The 20,533-nt window shown below is 34.3% G+C and overlaps 3 protein-coding genes and 1 long non-coding RNA gene across 5 annotated transcripts; 2 read left to right on the top strand and 2 right to left on the bottom strand.

Moving 5' to 3' along the window:
• Positions 1-157: 157 nt before the first annotated feature.
• Positions 158-2,305, top strand: LOC123217694. The gene is made up of 4 exons (XR_006502521.1): positions 158-524; positions 1,043-1,130; positions 1,368-1,676; positions 1,831-2,305. It is a non-coding gene; the product is annotated as an uncharacterized LOC123217694 (long non-coding RNA).
• Positions 2,306-5,294: 2,989 nt separating this feature from the next.
• On the top strand, positions 5,295-8,785 carry LOC123217321 (ninja-family protein AFP1-like). 2 transcript variants are annotated; one of them, XM_044638283.1, is made up of 2 exons: positions 5,295-6,393; positions 8,205-8,785. In XM_044638283.1, exons 1-2 carry the CDS (start codon positions 5,664-5,666, stop codon positions 8,609-8,611), a joined length of 1,137 nt encoding a protein of 378 aa, XP_044494218.1. In that variant the 5' UTR covers positions 5,295-5,663; the 3' UTR covers positions 8,612-8,785. The 2 variants fall into 2 exon arrangements, with proteins under 2 accessions (XP_044494218.1, XP_044494217.1); XM_044638282.1 differs by having other exon boundaries at positions 5,295-6,408.
• A 2,031-nt stretch (positions 8,786-10,816) lies between these two features.
• LOC123215226 lies at positions 10,817-11,951 on the bottom strand. The gene has a single exon (XM_044635236.1). The coding sequence runs from the start codon at positions 11,601-11,603 to the stop codon at positions 10,842-10,844; it is 762 nt and encodes a 253-aa protein (XP_044491171.1). The 5' UTR covers positions 11,604-11,951; the 3' UTR covers positions 10,817-10,841.
• Positions 11,952-14,194: 2,243 nt separating this feature from the next.
• Positions 14,195-20,527, bottom strand: LOC123217161 (probable inactive purple acid phosphatase 1). Its single transcript, XM_044637965.1, has 12 exons — positions 20,291-20,527; positions 19,932-20,023; positions 19,717-19,783; positions 19,477-19,599; positions 18,355-18,447; positions 17,987-18,116; positions 17,401-17,482; positions 16,987-17,119; positions 16,392-16,597; positions 16,176-16,301; positions 15,384-15,693; positions 14,195-14,864 (listed from the first exon to the last, which is right to left on the bottom strand). Exons 1-12 carry the CDS (start codon positions 20,459-20,461, stop codon positions 14,559-14,561), a joined length of 1,839 nt encoding a protein of 612 aa, XP_044493900.1. The 5' UTR covers positions 20,462-20,527; the 3' UTR covers positions 14,195-14,558.
• Positions 20,528-20,533: the final 6 nt, after the last annotated feature.

The following is a 20,533-nucleotide window of genomic DNA, read 5'->3' as shown; positions in this document are numbered from 1 at the left end:
TTCTTTTTTTTGAACAAAAATGGTTCTAAATAAATTAAAATTTTCATTTTGAAAAGTTATCGAGAAGATTTAAAACATTTTATCACCTATTAAAATTCAAAAAAATAATTTTTCATCCATTGTTCGATTCCTAAAGCAAATAAATATAAACGTCCAATTGCCCAATGCCCACCCGCAAACAGGAGCTGTTGCTGCTTTTTCATCACCATTGTTATCCCCGCATCTGAAAATATCAGTCAAGACAGACAAAGTGTCCATGCGGAGCCAGAAAAAAACGATTGTGTGAAATTCCTTTTTACATAGTCATCACACAATGGATCTCGCTCTTTAATTCATGAAACTCCATGCCCATAACCTTGTCACCAATGCCCTGTTCAAAAATAGAGAAAACATCATTAAATATGAAGGCACTTTGAGTTTGAGCAGGGACATGAGTGGGTTCATTTCAAATGTATGTGAATTCCAAATAAGTAATCTGCAGTTAAGGAAAGCATTGGTTTGTGTATCGGCACTTTGGTTGGTTGGTAAGTCAGATCCTTAACTGGCATTGGGTTTCAACTAATTTCCTGGATAATGTATAGGATTGCAATTTTCGGTTTTGGTGTGGACATTATAAATTTTAAGTATGTGTAAGATTCTTTAATAGAGTTTGATAAGAAGATTTATCAGTATATACCTTATTGTTTTCAGTTGTCTCTCTGGGATAATAAATCAAAGTGGGTTATTTATAATCTATATCCATGTTAGGTATAGGTATAATAAAAAGTGAATGATACATGTCGGCTTGAAGTTACCAGATAATATAATTTAATATTTAGCTGTTAGATTGAGACATTGATTAGTACTTATTTTGTTAAGTCAGAAGTTAGTCCCAAGCTTAATCATGTTTTTCAGATTCCTATTTTGGCTATTTTTCTTTTTAATGTTTATTAATTTAATGGTATCTCAGTTGCCATGATTTTCTTTCGAAATCTCCAGAAAGGGATTTTATTTATTTTTTATTTTTAAGTACATGGCTGATTCTTTATATTTTGTGCTGCAGGTGGCTTAGCAGGCAGATTCTTCTGCCCTAAATCCCCAATTAGTTGGGAATGCCTTTGGGTGCTATGACCTTTGTGATGACTATCAAAGTATGTTGACTGTAACAATATTTTATATACTAGTTATTTTCAATGGGTTCACACAATATCAACAACTCGAATATGGCGGATTCAAGTTAGGACATAATTGTACCACCCACAAGCACATTCATTTGATCCATATTTTTTATTTTTACTTAATTTATATGGCGGTTAATCTTTATTTTTTCTTTGTTTTGTTTATGCTAATTGATTTTAATTATTTGGTGTTTTTCCTTTCTGGAGCAGGGCATCAATGACAAGATTTTGTCTATGGGATATCAGAATTTTACAGTCCAGACATTTTCTGCTTATGCTCAAGCTTCATATAATAAGGGGTTGATTGTCTTGGTAACTGGTTGTTAGCTTGGAAAGAACAATTTCTGAGAAGGAAATTCACTCAATCGTTTTTTCTAGCCCCACAAGGTAAAGGATATTTTGTCTTGAATGATGTTTTAAGATATGTAGATGAAATGGAAGACAAAGAAGATTCTGAAGGGAATGTAAATAATAAAGCTGAATAAAGTTCTCCAACAGATCCATCAGCTGCTGATCCTGGTAGGCTTCTCTGTGCTAAGTTTGCATGTAAATTTATTGTTTGATTTCAACTGTGGCATTGCATTCTTTATCAATGTGCTTGAATAAAGAATGATGCATCGTTTTCTTTATCAATGTGTTAGTAAAAAGAATTATCATTCTGCTGTTGTCACAGAGCCAATTCATGCTGCCAATAACCATGTGGTGAATCACAGAACCCCTGCAAATAAGGACACCGAAAACAGCAATGAATTTAGTCATCCTTCACAAATGGAAAAGTTTTGGTGGCTGAGAAAACGGTTGTTCCAGAGCATCCAGCCGTTTCAAGTCAGAATGATGCCCCTCAGGGCTTGAAGACACCTGCCTCTAAAACACAAGTTGAAGTCCCCAAGAAATCTTCTGCATCAGTGGTACGCTCATATAAAGGCATCTTACAAATATTACAATCATTGGACATGTTTAAATGTGTTGATTCATAATGATATTTTTCATGTATATGATTTAAATAAGAGTAATTCTCCATTTAATGTTATTTTGAGGGTTCCACCAGTTAAAACCTGTAGAACAATCACGGGTCACTGCAGTGTAGAAACTGCTCCTAATGGCAACAGTACCATGGATAAAAGCAATAATAATGGTGGTTTTTATTATATTTCCTGTACATCAGTAGATTCCTATCTTGTGTGATTTGGGAGTTATGCTTGTATTCATTTATTTCTGCCCTGCTGCTTGTTTTAATAAATTTCATTGTCCATATAGCAGTTAAAGGGCACCCCATATTGTTGGAAACTCTCTTTTATTGGGTAAGTAATTCAATTGCTGGAAACAAGCCTGATACTGCAACAGTTGGACAACTTAAGTTCGATTTCCCACCAATTTGGGCCAATTAAACCTGATGGTATTCAAGTTAGAAAGAAGTCAGAAGGTCTGTTTCATAGAGTGAAGTCGTTAGTGAGCAAATATAGCCGGCAATTTTGATTTTTATCGTTGATTCATGGGGCATTATATCTTAGGGTAGCACCTTTCAGCTTAATCATAAAATCTAAGAAAAATAATCTTTACTAATATGTGTCTCTTCGCCCTGGGTTCTTTTGCATTGTAATAATTTCATTACCAGGGACAATATTCTCTTGATACAATTGATTTGATTTGTATTGTCAAAATGTTGGAATTTGTTTTGAATGGTTGTACTATTTAATTTGGTAATACGGGTTTAAAGTAATTAAAAAATTAAATAATCATATTATTCAATCATAGATTATTATCTTAATTTGTATAATTTTATAATAAAATTATATGTATTTATATTTGATACATATAAATATATATATATTATTATATAATTTAATAAATTTAAATTAAAAATAAAATAATATTTAATTATATAATATTATATAAAAATATGTATATATATAGATATGTCCCCACAAGGTAAATACTCAAATAGTGAGGCGTGGAGGTGACACCGAAGCCAGGTATTTTGGTTGGTCGAGCATGAGAAAATGTGCACTTGCTTTTAACCAACCAACACGTGGCATTAATAGGTGTGAAAGAATCTTTTGGTCTTTATATATGTCAACATCGGTTACGGGCCCAAACAAATCATATCATATCATATCATGCGGCTCTGCTGCCAATATTATATTTTCCCTTTTTAAAATTAGTGTTAATTTAGGGGGTGTTTGTCTGTTTCTGTTTGACTACCAAATTTTTGGGCTGGCCCTTGCCTTCCTTTGCTTGCCACTAAAGTAGCGAAATTCAATTAGCCTATTTTGGATTGAAGTATATATATTTTATGTATAAGTTAAATATATATAATATTATTATAAAATTAGATATTATTTTATTTTTAATTTAAAATTATTTATTTATATAATAATATATTATTTATATATTTAAATTATATAAAAAATATATATATAATTTTATTATTTTAAAATTATCGCTTAATAACTTGCTTACCATCCAATAAGACAAATTTTTGATTTAAACAAAAATTTAATTTTGATATATGGTAAAAAGATATTTAAATTTATTTTATTTTATATATAAATTTTTCTTTCACTTAAAGTATACCCAAAAGGTTGCCAAACATGTGTCTTTATTACTTAAGATAATTGTTCATAATTGGTGTCAACTTTTATATGTTTATTGATGTGGCTTATTTACAAAGTTTCAATCGTTAGTACACTAGCCTTTTCTTTTTTTTTAAATTCTTTTTCCTAAGTAAAAAATTATTTTTATAATCACAATAAAAATATTTTTAAATGAGTAACAATAATAGAATATTATCTCTAACTTTACTATACAATGCCAAAGCAAAACTAGGCTATAGTTATTTATTTATAATTATTAATATTTTTAATAAAAAATCTTACTTAAATCAAATTATCTTTTTAAAATTTTAATAATTAATTTTATAATTATTAAATCAAATAAATCAAAAATTTGATGATGATTAAAATAGATAAATTAAAATTTTAATTATAATATATAGTCCAATAAAATATAAATTTATATTTTTTATATAAATTATTTTTTTTATCATTTATACTATTATTAAGATATAATCACTAATATTACTCACCCGAAAATTATATTTCATCCTCATTTTTGTGTAATTAGTACATAATTACAGCATTGAAATATAGAAATAAATTCCATATAAATTAGTTTTGAAAAAAATAAATGAAAAATGGAATAAGTTATCAATCTGACAGATTGCAATCTATGACGTCACTGAAAATGACCTAAAGATAGTGATTGAATACAATGTACTGAGCAAGTGGGGGCCTCCACCCACTTTGCCACGCGTATCTTTATTCTAATACCGACACGTGGCAACACATCTAACACAACTACACGCATTCCCTTAGTCCTTCCGCTATTTTTATTCATTAAGGAACTGCAACTTGCCCCTCCTGGACCCCACCTTCGTTGCTCTTGAATTGAAACTAGCCCACGTGCGTCACGCAAGCTGTCCTCCCACGCCGATTTTGGGTTGAACCACTGCCAAATACTCGTATAGCTACCTTAGCCCGATAAATTTTTAATTGCCAGCTCAGCTGAACTAGCTTCTGACAGCTGCCACTGGATTCATCTTTCCTATTTCCTATTCACGTGTCTAAAAATCTGGTCTTCACGTCCTTCATTAAAGTTGATAAAAATAATTAAAATACTTCTAAATTACGAGGTAATTAACAACTTATTAATTAAGAGACATTAGAGTTAGAGTTTAGAGCTAAGAGATGGCAACTCAGACACAGCACTAAAACCGACGCCGCTTCTTTCATATTTAACGACATCTAGCATGACGCATCGACGTTTCAGTTTCCCATATACCTTAACTGAAGGACGCGTGTCTTCTTTTTCCTTTCATTGTTAGTAGCGACACGTGTCCAACAAAAACTCCAAACTTGTTTTGAAAAACGTCAAAAAGGAATCACAGTGAAAAGAAAAAAGTTCTTGTCAGTCATCACCACGTGTCTTTCTGGCACATGAATTTCGCCACGTGGCTTAACCAGGGGCTTTCTTTACCAATCTCGACGGTGTTTTCGTCACACAATAAATATATTTTTATTTTCACAAACATCTTTCTTCTCTCTCTTACTGTGTTTTTGTTTTCCTTTGATTTATTTATTTGTTTCTGTTTTTCTTGTTTTATTTTCCCCTCTACAATTATTGTCACTCTGTTTCCTCTGTTTTTCTTGTTTTCTTCTTAGTTTCTGCTATTCCGAGTTTTTCCTTGAAATTGTTAAACAAAAGAAACAATTTTTTTTATCTGTTTATCTTTTCTTTTGTTTTTGCTATTGTTTTCTTGATTCAAACGTTTGGTTCTCTGACTTTTTTTTTTGAATTTAATGCCATAGATTTATTTTGAAAAATCCAGTAACAATCAAGTTTTAAGTCATGGCAATCTTTAAATCGGATCAAGAACTTGTAGTTTTGTTTTACTCTGGCAAAGTAATATCTATTTTCTAATCTGTGGTTCGTTTTGTTTAAAAAATAATGGGAGAATCAAGTGAAAACAGAAAGAAAAGTAGAGAAATGCACAATCTTTCATTACAGATAGAGAAGTATCCAAGAGATCTGCTGCAGAGATTTATGTCAGCCAGTGACACACAACAATCGCAAGTACATACACCAACTTCTCATAACGAAGAAAAAGCTGAAGAAATCGAGCTAAATCTCGGGCTATCGCTTGGTGGACGATTTGGGGTTGACAAAAATGCGAAGAAAAAGCTGCTTCGATCCTCATCTATAGCAGGCTCAATACCGATATTTAGAGAATTCGATATCCCCGCAACACTGACAACGGCATCAACTACAGCGGCGACTGCACAGTCTGTAATGTATCCTGCACTTACAAGAGCCTCTTCGTTGCCGTCCGAGACAGAAGAGGAGTGGCGGAAGAGAAAGGAGTTGCAATCTTTGAGAAGAATGGAAGCAAAGAGGAGGAGAAATGAAAAGCAAAGGAATTCTAGTTCAAATCCTAGTGGAAATGTGAAAGTGGATAGAGCGGAGATGAATATGGAGGAAGAGAATCAGGTTTTGGTGGCTAATAAGGCGGCGGGACATCCTTCAGGAATGCAAAGCTGGGCTTCAGCGGCCAGGCACACCTTGCTTGCCAGTGGAGTAAAAGGTGGTGGTGGGTTCTTGCAAGTGTTAGTGCAGTCTAGTTCGCAAGGGTCTGTGGAGTCTCAAGGTGGGAGTTCATCCGGCATGTCTGAGTTGGAAGGTAAACCTATTCAAGGTACTCTGCATTTTCTTTGCATCTATATATCTTCTCCTTGTTTTAAGTTTGGGTTCTTTAGTGTAGTTCTATATTATTTAGATTGGTTTGACTGGGTTAGCTGTTTAATCTGGAATTTGTTTTGTGTCTGCTATATTTAATGTGACTCCTTAAAGATGGGAATTGAATGAAGTATTTACTAATTTGTGCAACTTGTAAAAGAGTGACATTTTGTGCTGTTTACGGTTATTGACTCTGGGTTTAAAAGAAGTCCTGCTATATGTATATAGTTTGATGGTGCTACTTCCATTCATTGTACACCTTGAATGTGGTTTTCAGTCGTGGGAATCACTTAACTTTACCCTGGGTGTTTCTTAGTAGTTACAGAACTTGATGAGCTTTTTAAGCTGAAGTTTTAAGCCCATTTTAGATTAATGTTGTGTGAAAAACAATTTATGATATATTATCGAAAATGTATTTTATGATACATAATGAAAATTTTGGTCTTGGGTGACAAAGAGGCTCTTGTAAAGGGTTGCTGGCCTTGCTGCACTTCAAAATTATTTGCTTGCGGTTAGGTATCACCTTTTGTAAAAGTTGCTTGAGGAGCTTAAATGGGTCCTGCATATGTAGCTCTTGCTTCATTTTTGTTCCATGAAGGTCTTTCCACTATTACAACATCTTTATTTAAGTTAGATAGCCTCTTTAATGTATCAACGTATAGTGGCCCAACATTGCATGGAATTTTAGACTTATGTTGTATTAGTGATTTTGTATGTTCTTGATCATAGATATCTGGAGCTCATGTATATTCATCCTAAGGGAGAAGAATCTCCCTTCCCCCCGCCCTAACTCTGTCTCTCTCTCTCTCTCTCTCTATTTTATATCATTAAGATGATTTCATGATCTTATTAAAGGTTTCAAAATTGAATGGATAAACTCAATCATGGGGTTACATAGAAAAGTATAAGTCTTATGAGAACTTTGAGAAGAAAGTGCAAGCTATTCAGAAACTGTGGCTGCAATATGCTTTAGTTGCTTCATCTTATTTCCATGAAAAACCTGTGGGAATTTGCTAGAAGGAATATATTGTAGGAAGAGATGGTAGAGTGTTAAATTTCTTTTCATTTGTTTTTTGGTGTTTAAATTGCTTCCTGGTGGAAAGCAATGTGAAGTAAACCAGACTCAGTGGAGCCAAGTGAGATGCTGCTGATCAGTCCTCCATGGAGCACTGCCATAAGGAGTACAACTTGCACATATTGAACTGCTGTATGAGTCATGATACATTAAGTTGGATTTCTTGTTAATAGAACATTTCCTTGAATTTTTACAATTTTCAGAAGTACTAAGCACTACTCATATCTTGACAGAATGATGCTTTCAGTAACTCAAATAGTGAAATTTAATTTGCAACAGACAATGTGGTAGCTGAGAGTAACAATGGAACATAAATAGATTGAATTCTACTTGAAGAGTGTTAGCCAACAGAGGTTAGCAAAATCATTTTATTGTTCCTCAGAATTTAACCTGGTTCACAGAAGTAGGTTGAGCTCCTTCAATAAAATGCTTAGTTTCTTATAGCCTTAACGAGACTTGATCAAGTTAGAAGTTCTTTTTTTTCCTATGGGTATATCCCGCGGTTGCCGGATATAGTTTCCACTTTGCAAGATTAGCATCTTTGGCTGGCAGTATTACATGAATATGATTAGGTTGGTTAATTTGATTCCACCAAGAGAAAAGACACAGAAAACATGTTGATTCTGATAATTCAAGTTGATATAGTTTTATGCTTTTATAATTTTCCTTTTGCATCACAGGATCAAGCAGTGGTGGAGAGGCAAGAAGCCCTGCTAGTACTCGGTCCTGGCAAGATCGAAGCAGTCAAGAGATCGCAGGTTCTTCAGGGACAAATACAAACGAAAATTCCGGGAGAAGTTCCATGACAGCAATGGAGAATCCACCCAAGAAACTTGAATCCTCAAGTAGTGGGATGAAGGCATATGAAGATATGCCTTGTGTATTCACCAAAGGATCTGGGCCTAATGGAAGAAGAATAGATGGCATTCTATACAAGTATGGAAAGGGAGAAGAAGTGAGAATAATGTGTGTATGCCATGGCAGTTTTCTATCTCCGGCAGAGTTTGTCAAGCATGCAGGTGGTGGTGATGTCGACCACCCACTTAGGCATATTGTAATAAACCCTTCCCCTACTCCCTTTTCATGACTTAATCTGTCCAAGCTACCACCCCTCTGAAAATGGGGATGTAAATAGAGTAAAATAACAAAGAGAGAATCTTAGAAATTAGTCCTTTTCAAGTTCTTGAAAAGGAACTTGATTTAACTGTTTCTCTGGTTTTGAGTGACTTCTTCTAATGCATCTCTTTGGAGGCTTTCTGCAGATTCCTAGTGCTAAGATCTCTGCTCCAATAACATATCCTTGAAAATATTTCCATCGTCCACCTAACAATAGGTTTGGAAACTTCCATTACATTGATAATATGCATAAAATACAAATGTCATATGACCAATTGTATTATATTTAAGGAAACAATAATATGGATGCATCGCTCAATCCAAAGATACAATAAATCTACATGAGATAAACATGTTTTTTACAATAAAAATTTTCAAAATTCTTGAAGTTTTCCTTGCACTCTAAAAATTGAGAGATAATTGTTATATGATAATGTGTAGTTTGTATGAATTTTATTCAAGATTCATCATAGAATAAGTTCAAGTTATTTTAACAAACAGCTAGTGATCAGACTTTTTTTATTTGATAATACAAGAAAGTATATTTTCTTCAAATTGAGATAAAGATTGTAATCCTATCAAAAGAGAAATTTCTTTTAATTTGAGAATTCTGATGTAAATCAGATATTTTAATTCCCTCTTGTAATATTTTCAACATTCTTTTTTGTTCAAATTACTATAAGAACATATAAATGGTAATCTGAAAAGGATTTTAAATCCTAACCCTATTAGGCAAATGTAATTTTCTTTTAAAAATCCTATAAACACACAAAAACATATAAAACCAAAAAAGAAAAGGATAGAGTAGAAAAAAAAATCAAATACCCCATAGATGTAGACAAGTCGATCATCAAAATGAACTATGTTAAAAATCATATGATAAAAATCATGATTAATCTCATCATTAACATCCAACGATTATTACTTAATAATCTATATAACTAATTTATAGCTAAAGAGGAATTTATCGGTAAATTTACATCACCAAAAGGAAGATATTCATCTATACATATTTGTCCTACCAAATTCAAACCCAACATTATATCGATTCTGTTCTCAAGATTATTTCCATGAAATAAAATAAAGTTCATATGTGCACCAAAAACAGCCGACCTATGAACCACTTACTGCTAGATTCAAAATGTCTTTGCTTTGATTTATTTGAGATAAACGATCAATTCTACGTGTGACCCCTTGCCATTGCGCTCAACATGTGGTGACAGACTGGGCTAAAGAGAGGCTCAGATTGGCATTTTGAACAGGCAGAAGGAGGAGGCTATGGATTCAGTCGCAAATACTCTTTCAACAGCATTGAGAACAATGAGACCTGCAACAATGTGGGCGACAAGAGGAGGAAGTACAACAGCAGCAGGCAGAAGATGTTGAAGCCATTTTATCAGCCAGATACTGGTTCAGGTGCTTCTCAACCTTTGCTTTCTCCGAACCGTCTCCAAGTCCTGTTTTAGACTGAAGTAATACAGGGCAAATTAAGTCAATAAGTCTTTAAGAGCTATACCACTGCGGTGTAATTTAGTTATATGGACAAACATGAATATCCATAACTAACAATGCAAAAATATAAAAATTAAATTAGGACTTCATTATTATGTTTTCCATCAAGCTTAGATGCACAGTTAATATAAGTTTGAGAGAGATAAGGTGAGAAGCGTACGTGGTTTGGAATAGAACAGTGACAGCACCATTTTTTCAGGCTAAAGGTCCAAAAGTAGCAGAACGCACAGCTACAATCAGAACAGTAGCAGCTTGGAAATGAACAGTAGCAGAACGTGCAGCTACAACCAGAAGAGTAGCACGATGGCCATGTACACCTCTTTCCTGTTCTGCAACAAGAAAAAGCTACAGATGGACTTTAGCTGTTTCTTCTTCTCTGGTCTGCAACAGAAAGGGTATATTCCTCATCCACCTAACACTAGGTTTGGGAACTTCCATTGCATTCATAATATGCATATAATGTGAGTAAGTTCGCAGATCTGTTTTACATGCACTAATATTCACATCAGTGCAGGGCACTGTAGATTTATATGCAGAAAAAGTCCATGAACATTTAACATCCATAAAATATTTCTTTTGTATGTCTGTTACTTAATGCAAGTTCATCCATTGGTACGCACACTGAACCAACACATATATAAATTGAGCACATAAAAATCTAGAAGTGTTTGCAAAAGTATGATATTCACTTACAATGGAAAGGCAAATGAGCGAGAATTCTTTTTCGAACGGGTGGACAAATTAGAAGAAAGCGGCACTTCTTCCGTAGGTGGTCCCTTTTTCAAAATTTGATCTTCTGCGGTATCTATTGTTGAAACCTCGGTACTGTCATCTGAATCACCAAATTCTTCAATCTTCTTCAATTCTAGACTCTTTCCCTTGGTTTCCTCCACTGGAACAGGAGAACTTGAGCTAAACTTAATAAATTCACCTGACTCAGGAATTTCTCCGGATTGCAACGCTTCTCCCCCCAACATAAAACCATGATCTATGGAGATACTGTTATTGCCTAAGTGAAGGCTAAACAGTGACTCACTAGAAGAGGAACTCAATTCCAGGGGAGTTGAGTCTCTTCTTTCAAACACGGTTGATGGGATTCTTAGAGGATCATATCCTCCTAAACGGTCCATCACTTGGAGTGGCGGGGATTGTGTTGATGGCAAATCATATACCGATGATTCATGGGTTATCTGAGAAACTGGAGATGTCGAAGGGGGAACTGGAGACCCATTGTCAAGTTCTTTTGATCTTGAAGAGTTGCCTGTACTAGAAACATGTTTCAGTAAAGACTGAGCATCCAATTCAGGTTTTGAGGAGGAAGTAGTATAGGATTCAGCCTTGCTATGTCCTCCAGATTCCACTTCGGGAGGACCTAATGATAATGCTGATGAAGACGAAGAAGAGCTTGGTCTTAACTTTTTATTACTTTCTTCTGTAGTCTCTGGATGCATTACCGTATGTATGTACTGCTATCAAAACTGTCAAAAACAGCTGGATTTGTTTCTGAATGCTTACTGCTTTCACTCCCATCAACAGCTATCTTGATATATCTCTAATTCCGTTTCCGTCAATAACCTTTGAATCTATATCTGTATACTCATTGGTTCCTGTCCTACTAATTATTTACTTGAGGATGAGTTTCTGCACACTGAATGGTTTCGCTTCTGTCAAAAAGTATATCCTAATGTTTACAAATTGATGTCCCTTGGATGACAATCTTGAAGCTTACAGCGTCCAGTGCCATCTATGATCTCTGAATGTATTTTTAACTGCTTATGGTTCTCCTGCTATCTCCCGATCTCTTGACTGAAAAGTATTAGTAGGATTCAGATTCAAAAAGCCTTAAAATTCAATAACTAGCATGAAAGGTTACAAAGCAAAAATTCTTATGAGTTGAGACTTTGAGAAATTAAATGAGGATGCAGACTGAAATAAGAGGAACAGCATGTTAACAATAGAGCTTCCTCAGAAAACAAGTGGAAAAAGAATTCATATTAGACAAAAACCAAACATGTGAGAAGGCATAAAGATTAAATTAGTTGCTGAAAATATCAAAAAATTTTGTCTCGACTAACTAATTGCCATCAAAGCTACAATTTTGCATAAAATTCATCATACAACTAAAATTAATGGTCCTAAAAATGTTGAAGGGTACAGCAATGAGTTTCAGAATTTATAAACTCCAAGAAATAGCACAATACAATGGTTAAAACTGATGCATCTACATTCAAGTTCCTCCAAATGTATAAAGCCTAAAGAGGGTTTGATTATATAATTAACAGAAAGGATCTCCAATTTCCCAAGAGCCACATTTGTATTTTTTGCGATCTCGATAGCAGTGACTCCCTACTTCTATCCTAACCTCATAAATTGCCTTAACTGAGCTATCTCATTCCTAAATTTCCTGTAGAAAAAACTTCCCCGTTTATAATTCATAAAGAAAGAAACATAATCCACTTCTTCATTCATTGTTTAAAACCACAGGTACTATGTATCACACCAGATATGTGATCCGGTTAAATCAATGTAATTTTTTATTTTGATCTTTGGCAACATTCTTCGTTTCAGAATAACTACTATTTTGAATTGCGTTCTGGATGACAAGTTGACATAATTAATAAGTTGATGCTAAACCAATGCTTGGCAGCAGTTGATACAGATATAAATTATAAAATAAAATCCTCACAAATGTCTTTTTGATTGCCAGAAAGTCATTGGCTGGAAATCAACTCGCCGGAAACCACACAGGCCACCAACACCTCCAACTTGACGACGTCAATCTATAAATTATTTAACTTTCGACGTGAATTGAAAACTAAAAACAGATGAAGTAAACATTAATCGGTACCTGAAAGGCATAAGATTTAACCGGGAAACTGAATTTAACTTTCTCAGATGGTTAAGTTCTTGTTATTGAATTTGAATTTTGAAATTCCGTTGTGGTGAAGAAAAAGGAGGAGGAGAACAAAAATGTTGCAAAAGTGAAAAGAAGAAAATTAGGGGCTTTGGTAGTTAAGAAGTGTGATGATGGAAGGCGCTGAGATAATTTCGGCGTTTTCGGTTCTATTTTTGTAACTAACAATGGGCTGATTGGCGCCATATCGAACAGCTCGCTCTCTTCGTCATGATGTAGACGTAGTCACTTTCTAAACTTAAACCTTTGGTTGGATGCAACGACATTGTTGACAGTATTTTTTTTTTTTTTTTCAATTTACATCCCATACTGTGTTTGTGACTGCAAATCCTTTCGTACTCTGGATTTTTAAGATTTCAGAAATGGCAGAGATTCGAACAGAGACTCTCTGTAAAAATTCTAATGCTCCAATGAGGTTAACTTTTGGCCAGAATGTATCTGTTGAACATCAATATTTGTCGGAGAGGGCTACTTCCTAATTAATCAAGCTCACAGTGGTTCAAGAAAATTACCATTATACCTACTCCTAAAATGGCTGAAAAATTGTTAATGAAAGCAAATTGTAGTCATCACGTTCTCCACTTGCCTTCTGCGTAGTTGTAAATCCAACAAAATCCTTCCCGTGTGTAAATAAGCGATCTATGTCTAGTTGTTCGCCAGCTAGTCTGCATAAAGGGCTGATTTGATCCCTTGTTGCAGCAAGTTCATGGATTCAGATTGCCTGGAAATTGAATCAAGGAAAAATGATACTGATGAGGTTTCTGATTTCTCTATCATTCGATGTCAAATTTCGCCGCCACTTCGCCATGTACCCAGCTTCTGTAGCTGCTGCAACCACCCATAAATCCATATATTCTCTCTTTCTTTCTGGAAAGCACTAACCCATTTTGCCAAGTAACTTCATTGACAAAGCATATAAGAAGATTTAATAAGACTAAGCATATACATTTTTTATATACAATTTGAATATACAAATAATATATCATCACGTGATTGAATGATTTTGAGTTAAAATAAAATAAAACTCAATTACATGATGATACATAATCTGTATACTCAAATTATATACAAAAAATAAGATATATATATAACATTGTTAAAAAAATATATAAAAAAGAAGAATAAACATTTTCAGAAGAAAGACAGTTAATTTAGTTATTCCAGGAACAATCATACACATCCAAACTCTGATCGAAAGGAAACCGAGCTCAGTATTTAAAAAAACTTAAGAATATACTGTAGTGACATTCCTAAGTTTGAAGGGCTAATATCAGGAAAGACTTGAATGTCCTCTGTCGAAACATGGAGAATTCTGGGTTTTGGAAAGCTTATATTTAGCTCGTTTTGTTTTGTTCAGGAATTGCACGCCCCAAAAATACAGATTGTGGATTGGAGATGCATAAATTCCATTTTCAACTGTGGAACATGGGAACTCACATACCAGTTCAACAAGAAAATTTATTGATGAAATCAGAATTCCCTAGACATAAAATTATGATGCAAGGGTCATACTTGGGCAACTATCAACACTACAGGCTAAAATGTCCCTGTAGTCCCGGGATATTCTGAAAGAGTCATAAACCTTTCCATCCCTGCTTTTCTTGTACTCGAACAACAGATTTGAGTGATCAAATGCTGTAAGCTTTACAAATCCATAATCATAATCTTTATACAAACTCCAGGCAGTTTGAAGAGTTGTAAATTCTGAAAGGCTTGCTCCACCACCGCCTGCAACTACATGTATTGTGCCATTCAGGGGGCCCTTATAATAGTGCTTTTCTTTGTTGGTGCAGATATTCTGTAGTAAAGGAAGATTGATCCCAATTATTGGCAAACACTTTAGAATATATACAGTATCCGATCTATAAATGTAATGTGGCATACAGAATATTCCATGGAAATGAGAAGCCAAAAGAGAACTATAGGGGAAATTATGCTTGCATGATACTGTTCAAGTTCGAAAGATAACAAGCAACAACTCTTTATAAGCTATATTTTACAAGTTTTTGTCATGAAAGAAAATTACAAAATTCAATTATTAAAATATGTGAAAAGGCAAACATTTCAAGCAATTGTTTTTGGTTTTTTTCTTTAATCTTTTTTTGTTTAAGGAGTCAAACGTATTTCTTGCATGATAATATGGTTGAATGTGAATGTCCATGGTTTTACAATTTAGCTTATAAAATGGCCAAGATGCAATTAAAATGAAACATGTTTTCTTCAACTTACTTTCAATTGAATTCCATTGTAGTGCAAAATGAAGCAAAGTAAAAAGGACAAAATATAGTTTCTTCAGTGCTTGAAATTGGGATGGTACCTGGTATATAGGACATATTCTTTCATAATTATGTACATGGCCATAGATGGCAATGTCAACCTTGTACTTTTGCCAGAGCTTTTGAAGGCTCTCCCTCCCCATTGGTTCAGCAAATGATCCTTCCACAGCATAAGAAATACCAGAAGAATAACCCAGAACCCTATGTGCAAGAAAAATCAACCAAGGTTGCTTTTGCCGGTCAACTGATGCTAGGCAGTGCTCAATGAACTTATATTGCTCAGTTCCTTCTCTCCAATCATGTTCTGTGTCAGCTATACAAAATCTAAACATGCCATAGTCTGTGGAGTACCTGGTAAAACAATAATTGTTTTCCATATTAGATCCCATGACATCAAGAAACAACTGGCAGAAACTAAAATTATTTGAGCATAAAAAAAAAAAAAATCAATCAAGGTCCTTAGGGACAGCCTCGATATTTACACCAGAGCCTTCCTACACAGAACCTTTTTGGGCTGGTTCACTGAAACTAGAAAGAGAAGACATCAGGACATAAAAACCATTGTAACTAGTTGAGAGCATACAAATGCATAGAAAGGCTTCTAAAAGAAGAACTAGCGTTCTCACTGTGTAATTAATAAATATCTTTCAGACAATTTGTAACAACATCAGAAGTTGTTTCACATATTGTAATATCTGCAATTAATTCACAATATCAAACTCCGCTTGATAAAATATGGTTTATATTTCCTGAATATAAAATTAAAGAACTGGAATGCATAAATATGAAAGCTTACAACAGGTATAATAACTCTAGTCATGATATATCCTCACCAAAACTTAGCCCTGTTCTCAGCAGGGACATAGAACATAGTTTCAGCCAACACACCACATTCTCCTCCAGAATCCATGTTCCCATAGAAAGATCCTGTCCCTGGCCAGTCACGCTCATGATTACCACTGGAAGAAGAAATCACCACTTGTCACAAAAAGTTCAGCACTAGTGTATGAATATGCTCTGACAAGCCATATAAGTGAATTTGGACAAACCTAGCAATCATGTAAGGCACTGTTGATGCAATTGGCTCAATTTGTGCAGTGAACTGGTCCCACTGTGAAAGATATCCATTTGCATAACATATGTCTCCAATGTGGAATACAATGTCAATGTTCTTTAAGTCCTGAATAAGCCACTTAGTGGTGTTAAGAGAACCACGCTGGAAGTTGTTATATTCATTAGAACCATCAGCTTCATCCTGCAAGATCTCAATAAACAAACTACTTCACCAAACACATCGGAGTCGGTAGTTGGACTAAACCTAATAACCTTAAACATTATATAAGACCAACCTGAAATTATTTTCTTCCTAATTTCAAATAAAGCAACTCCCCCCTTCATCAGAAAGATAAACTAGCAACCGATTTCACTTTAAAAATTCATAAATATATTTCTACAAGTGAAGTCATTGTAAAATTAAATGTTTTATCGTGATTGTTTAAGTAAGAATAACACAATACGATAGAATGTCGTATATTTCTACAGAGGTGCACACACATAAAGACACTCATGGATAAACTGTTACAATCATATCTTCAACAGTACGAGTTGTTAATAAATTAGCTCTTATAAGCAAATTATAAAAACCTTTCCCATGTCACCGAAAATGACTACACGTTGCAAAGAATTTTGACCAGGATAAGGAGACGCTCTGAACTGGTACTCTGGACTCCAAATATATGTTCCATCAATCAACTTATGACCAAGCTTGTACATGTACCTACAAAAGAAAACAGAAAAGAAGCAGAAGTATAATTTTTTGAGTTAGAGATACTGCTATAAGAGGCTGACATTTGGCCAGTGTATATTTATGCTAATAGTTTGAAACAAAACCTTGAACAATTGAGTAGTGTTAAAAAATAGAGAAACCTTTGTTAAGAATGGAACACCAAAACAATACTATTCTTTCTAAATCATTTAAGGACAGCTTCATATTTTCTAAAGGTTTAACAAACCTACACCTATAATAGATATCTTATTCCAGAATAAGATGTAGCATACACTGCATTGGGCCACAACTCCTTCAAAAAGCTGGTATGTATATATCCAGGATCACGCCATCCCACAGTCCTTGCTGGTGCACCTGTGAATTCAAGTTTCATTTTAATAATCCACCTCATAGAAAAACATCCAGGAAAAGGTTTGGGGCAAATTTACCCAATAGAGAAAAACAGAACAGACCACAAGCCTCACTGTAATCAGTTATCTTGTATGACTACAAGATGAGCTATCAAGTTAAAAAACAGAATATAGTAAAGATAATATAAAAAATATTCAGTAACCACATTCATGCACTCTATTTAACCTGTTAAACACATAACCATGCTTGCAATCTTTTATTAACTTAGTAACTAGTCTAGTCAAACTAAGTTAAAGTAACTAAAAACTCTCTTTCTCTTTCTCTTTTCTCTCTTTTAGGAGGAATGAAGAATTTCCAATATGTACAGGCTATCATTTTTACCTAGTATTTCCAGCTAGGATCACTGGTATGCATAACTGAGAAAACAATAGTTTTCCATTGGAAGTTATTGCTCATTTTATAATAAACTCAAAAAAAGTAGATATATTGGGCAGAGGAGTTACACACCACACATGCTGCTTTGGTCAAATGTTAGAGTCCCAGCTGGGGAACGAGTAGGATCACCTCCAATTGGACCCCATTCCACAAAGGGCTCTGCTTCATTCAATCCATAGCCACTTGTCCATGTTACTGTCATCTGAATGTGAAGTTGAAATGTATTTTCATCTCTTAAATGATGTAACAATAAAAATAGCATGCATTATATCATTATCCAGGATTCCTTGTGGGACAAAAACTATTGCACATTTGAAAAGCTTGTCAATATGGTGATAAATAGTTGTAGAACCCTTGCTATGCTGATATTCAAGCAATAACCATTAGATTATTTGACTTAAACATAAGCTCTTAAAGATACAAAGATCAATTGGACATACTTCATTCCACAGTTTTCCCTGGGCCAAGCGAGGGTAAACTGGTGCGTTTGGATTTGCAAAAGCTACTTTGTTCGACACTGCTACCAGCTTAGGCTGTTATTGCAAACAAAACAATAACCAAACAGAACAAAAAAAGTATTATCTAAAGTTGAAATTATAAAAGTTAACAGTGCTTATAAACTAGAACTTCTAAAATATTAATAAAGTGCAATAAAAAGGTATGGAAAACAATGCCAGAGAAATGTCTTCTACATGAAACAAAGGATCTGCTATCGAAACTGGCAGAAACTAGATTTTGTAAACAACAGAGGAACGGTGTGTATGGTAGTAAATATATTTTGCAATTGTTTCATGCTCTTTACGATGCACACACTTCTCACTAGAGTAACTCATAAATTATAGAAAAATGTTTAATTCCATATCATAAAGTGACAGGGTAAGAGTAATATTCTAATACAATTAAATCTGAGTTGGACCAGCCATGTTCAAACCATCTTCCACAATTTAACAAAGGCTTTTATCAGCTTTAAAGATCTTCAGACAAGTTTTTGAGACTATGGTTAAGGGAGCAAGTAAACCTGTGATACAAAGATGGAAGTCAATGCTGACTGATGGCCTACACATTCCCCTGACAGACTCCACAAAGTTTTCACAGAATGATCAGCAAAATGGAGATTGGAGAAAAATAAAAGAAATTTATACCGTTGGAATCAGACATCTCTCAATAAAAATGGTCTACACGAGTTGAGGCAATGAAACCAAAATTCATGAATTTTGTGTTGCAAAAGCCCAAAAATATGCCATTAAAGTGTGATTTGGTTCAGAATGAAGAATCCAGAAGTACAAAATATAGCAGGACAGGAGGAATGGTAAAAGACAGAAAGGTCAAGGTAATTACAAAAAGATGACATTTCCATGGCTAAGTGCTTACTTGTAGCAGAAATCATGCAATGCAATTAGCTCAGTTTAGCTTATACACTCCATTAAGCAGTTGTTAGCAACATCAATTCTTTATGAGAGTTCCTAAGCAACCTTAACACAAATTTATTATAATAGGGAATAAATTACAACATGCCAACACAGTCAGATTGGCTATCAGAAAAAAACAAAGGAAGAAGTTACATTTAACAAACCGCCTGAAAATAGTGCAAAAGAGAAGTCTGATCTCTGGTTAATCAACTGAAGCTTCAACCAGCCTTTTCCTGTACTTTTGTACCGAGGACTGGAATAGTTTGCATATTGAAACTGTGAAGAGAAGTCATATAAAAATTAGGATGTAAATTCAAGTTCCATTTCAAGGAGAAACTGACCAAGAAAGAAAGTTGAAAAAAGAAAACTATGGCAAAGCACTGAGCAACGAACCTTAATAGGTGCAGAACACAACAAGGGAGGATAAACTCTAGGATTATCTGCGGAGCAAGTGGAAGCACTGGAAATAGTGAAATATATACTTCAAATTAGAGTGGTATCATCAAAGTTTAACTAATTACAACCAGCAAGAAACGTACTTGTCATTTCATGTATGTCCATATTTATTTATTTATATATAACCACCCATGAAAATAAAAGTACATTACCTGAAATTGGAAGGAGAAAACACTCCAATCCAATCGTCAATCGATGGAATTGGAGAGCTGAACTCCACTGTCACCCACTCTGAATTTTGCCCCTGAAACAGTGGAAAATTTTTCCATAAATCAAATGCACAGTTCAAGCTTTTTTCTTATTAATCCTCACCTTGGTGGTTTCAAGGTTGACAATTTGACAGAAAGAAATTTAATTATGCATAATAGGACAATCTATCTTAAAAAAATGTAACTTAACAAGTATCCATCATCATGTGGTAATCAAATCAATTCTCCTGTAACATACAGGCATGATAAAAGCGATAATAAAACAAACAAATTAAAGAATTTGTGTTGCTAGTGAAACATACATTCGATCCAAGAATGGTAGGAGAGGCATTAACATAAGCATTGACATTGAACGCGAAAGTAGCCTTATGAATAGCAATTCCTGAAAGCGGCTGATCACCATGTGAACTCGCCACTTGAAGAGTTGCAAGAACAAAAAGAACTCCTGGGAAGATCATTCTCAATTCTCCCATCCCATCAAATATCTGAAAGCAAATAGGAACCAGATTATTCCGAGATAAGCTAGAGAAGATAAAACATTTTGT

Source organism: Mangifera indica, chromosome 5 (assembly GCF_011075055.1).
Source record: "Mangifera indica cultivar Alphonso chromosome 5, CATAS_Mindica_2.1, whole genome shotgun sequence".
Lineage (NCBI taxonomy): Eukaryota > Viridiplantae > Streptophyta > Magnoliopsida > Sapindales > Anacardiaceae > Mangifera > Mangifera indica.
Note: the sequence above shows the minus strand (reverse complement) of the source record. Positions and strands in the feature narration are given on the sequence as shown.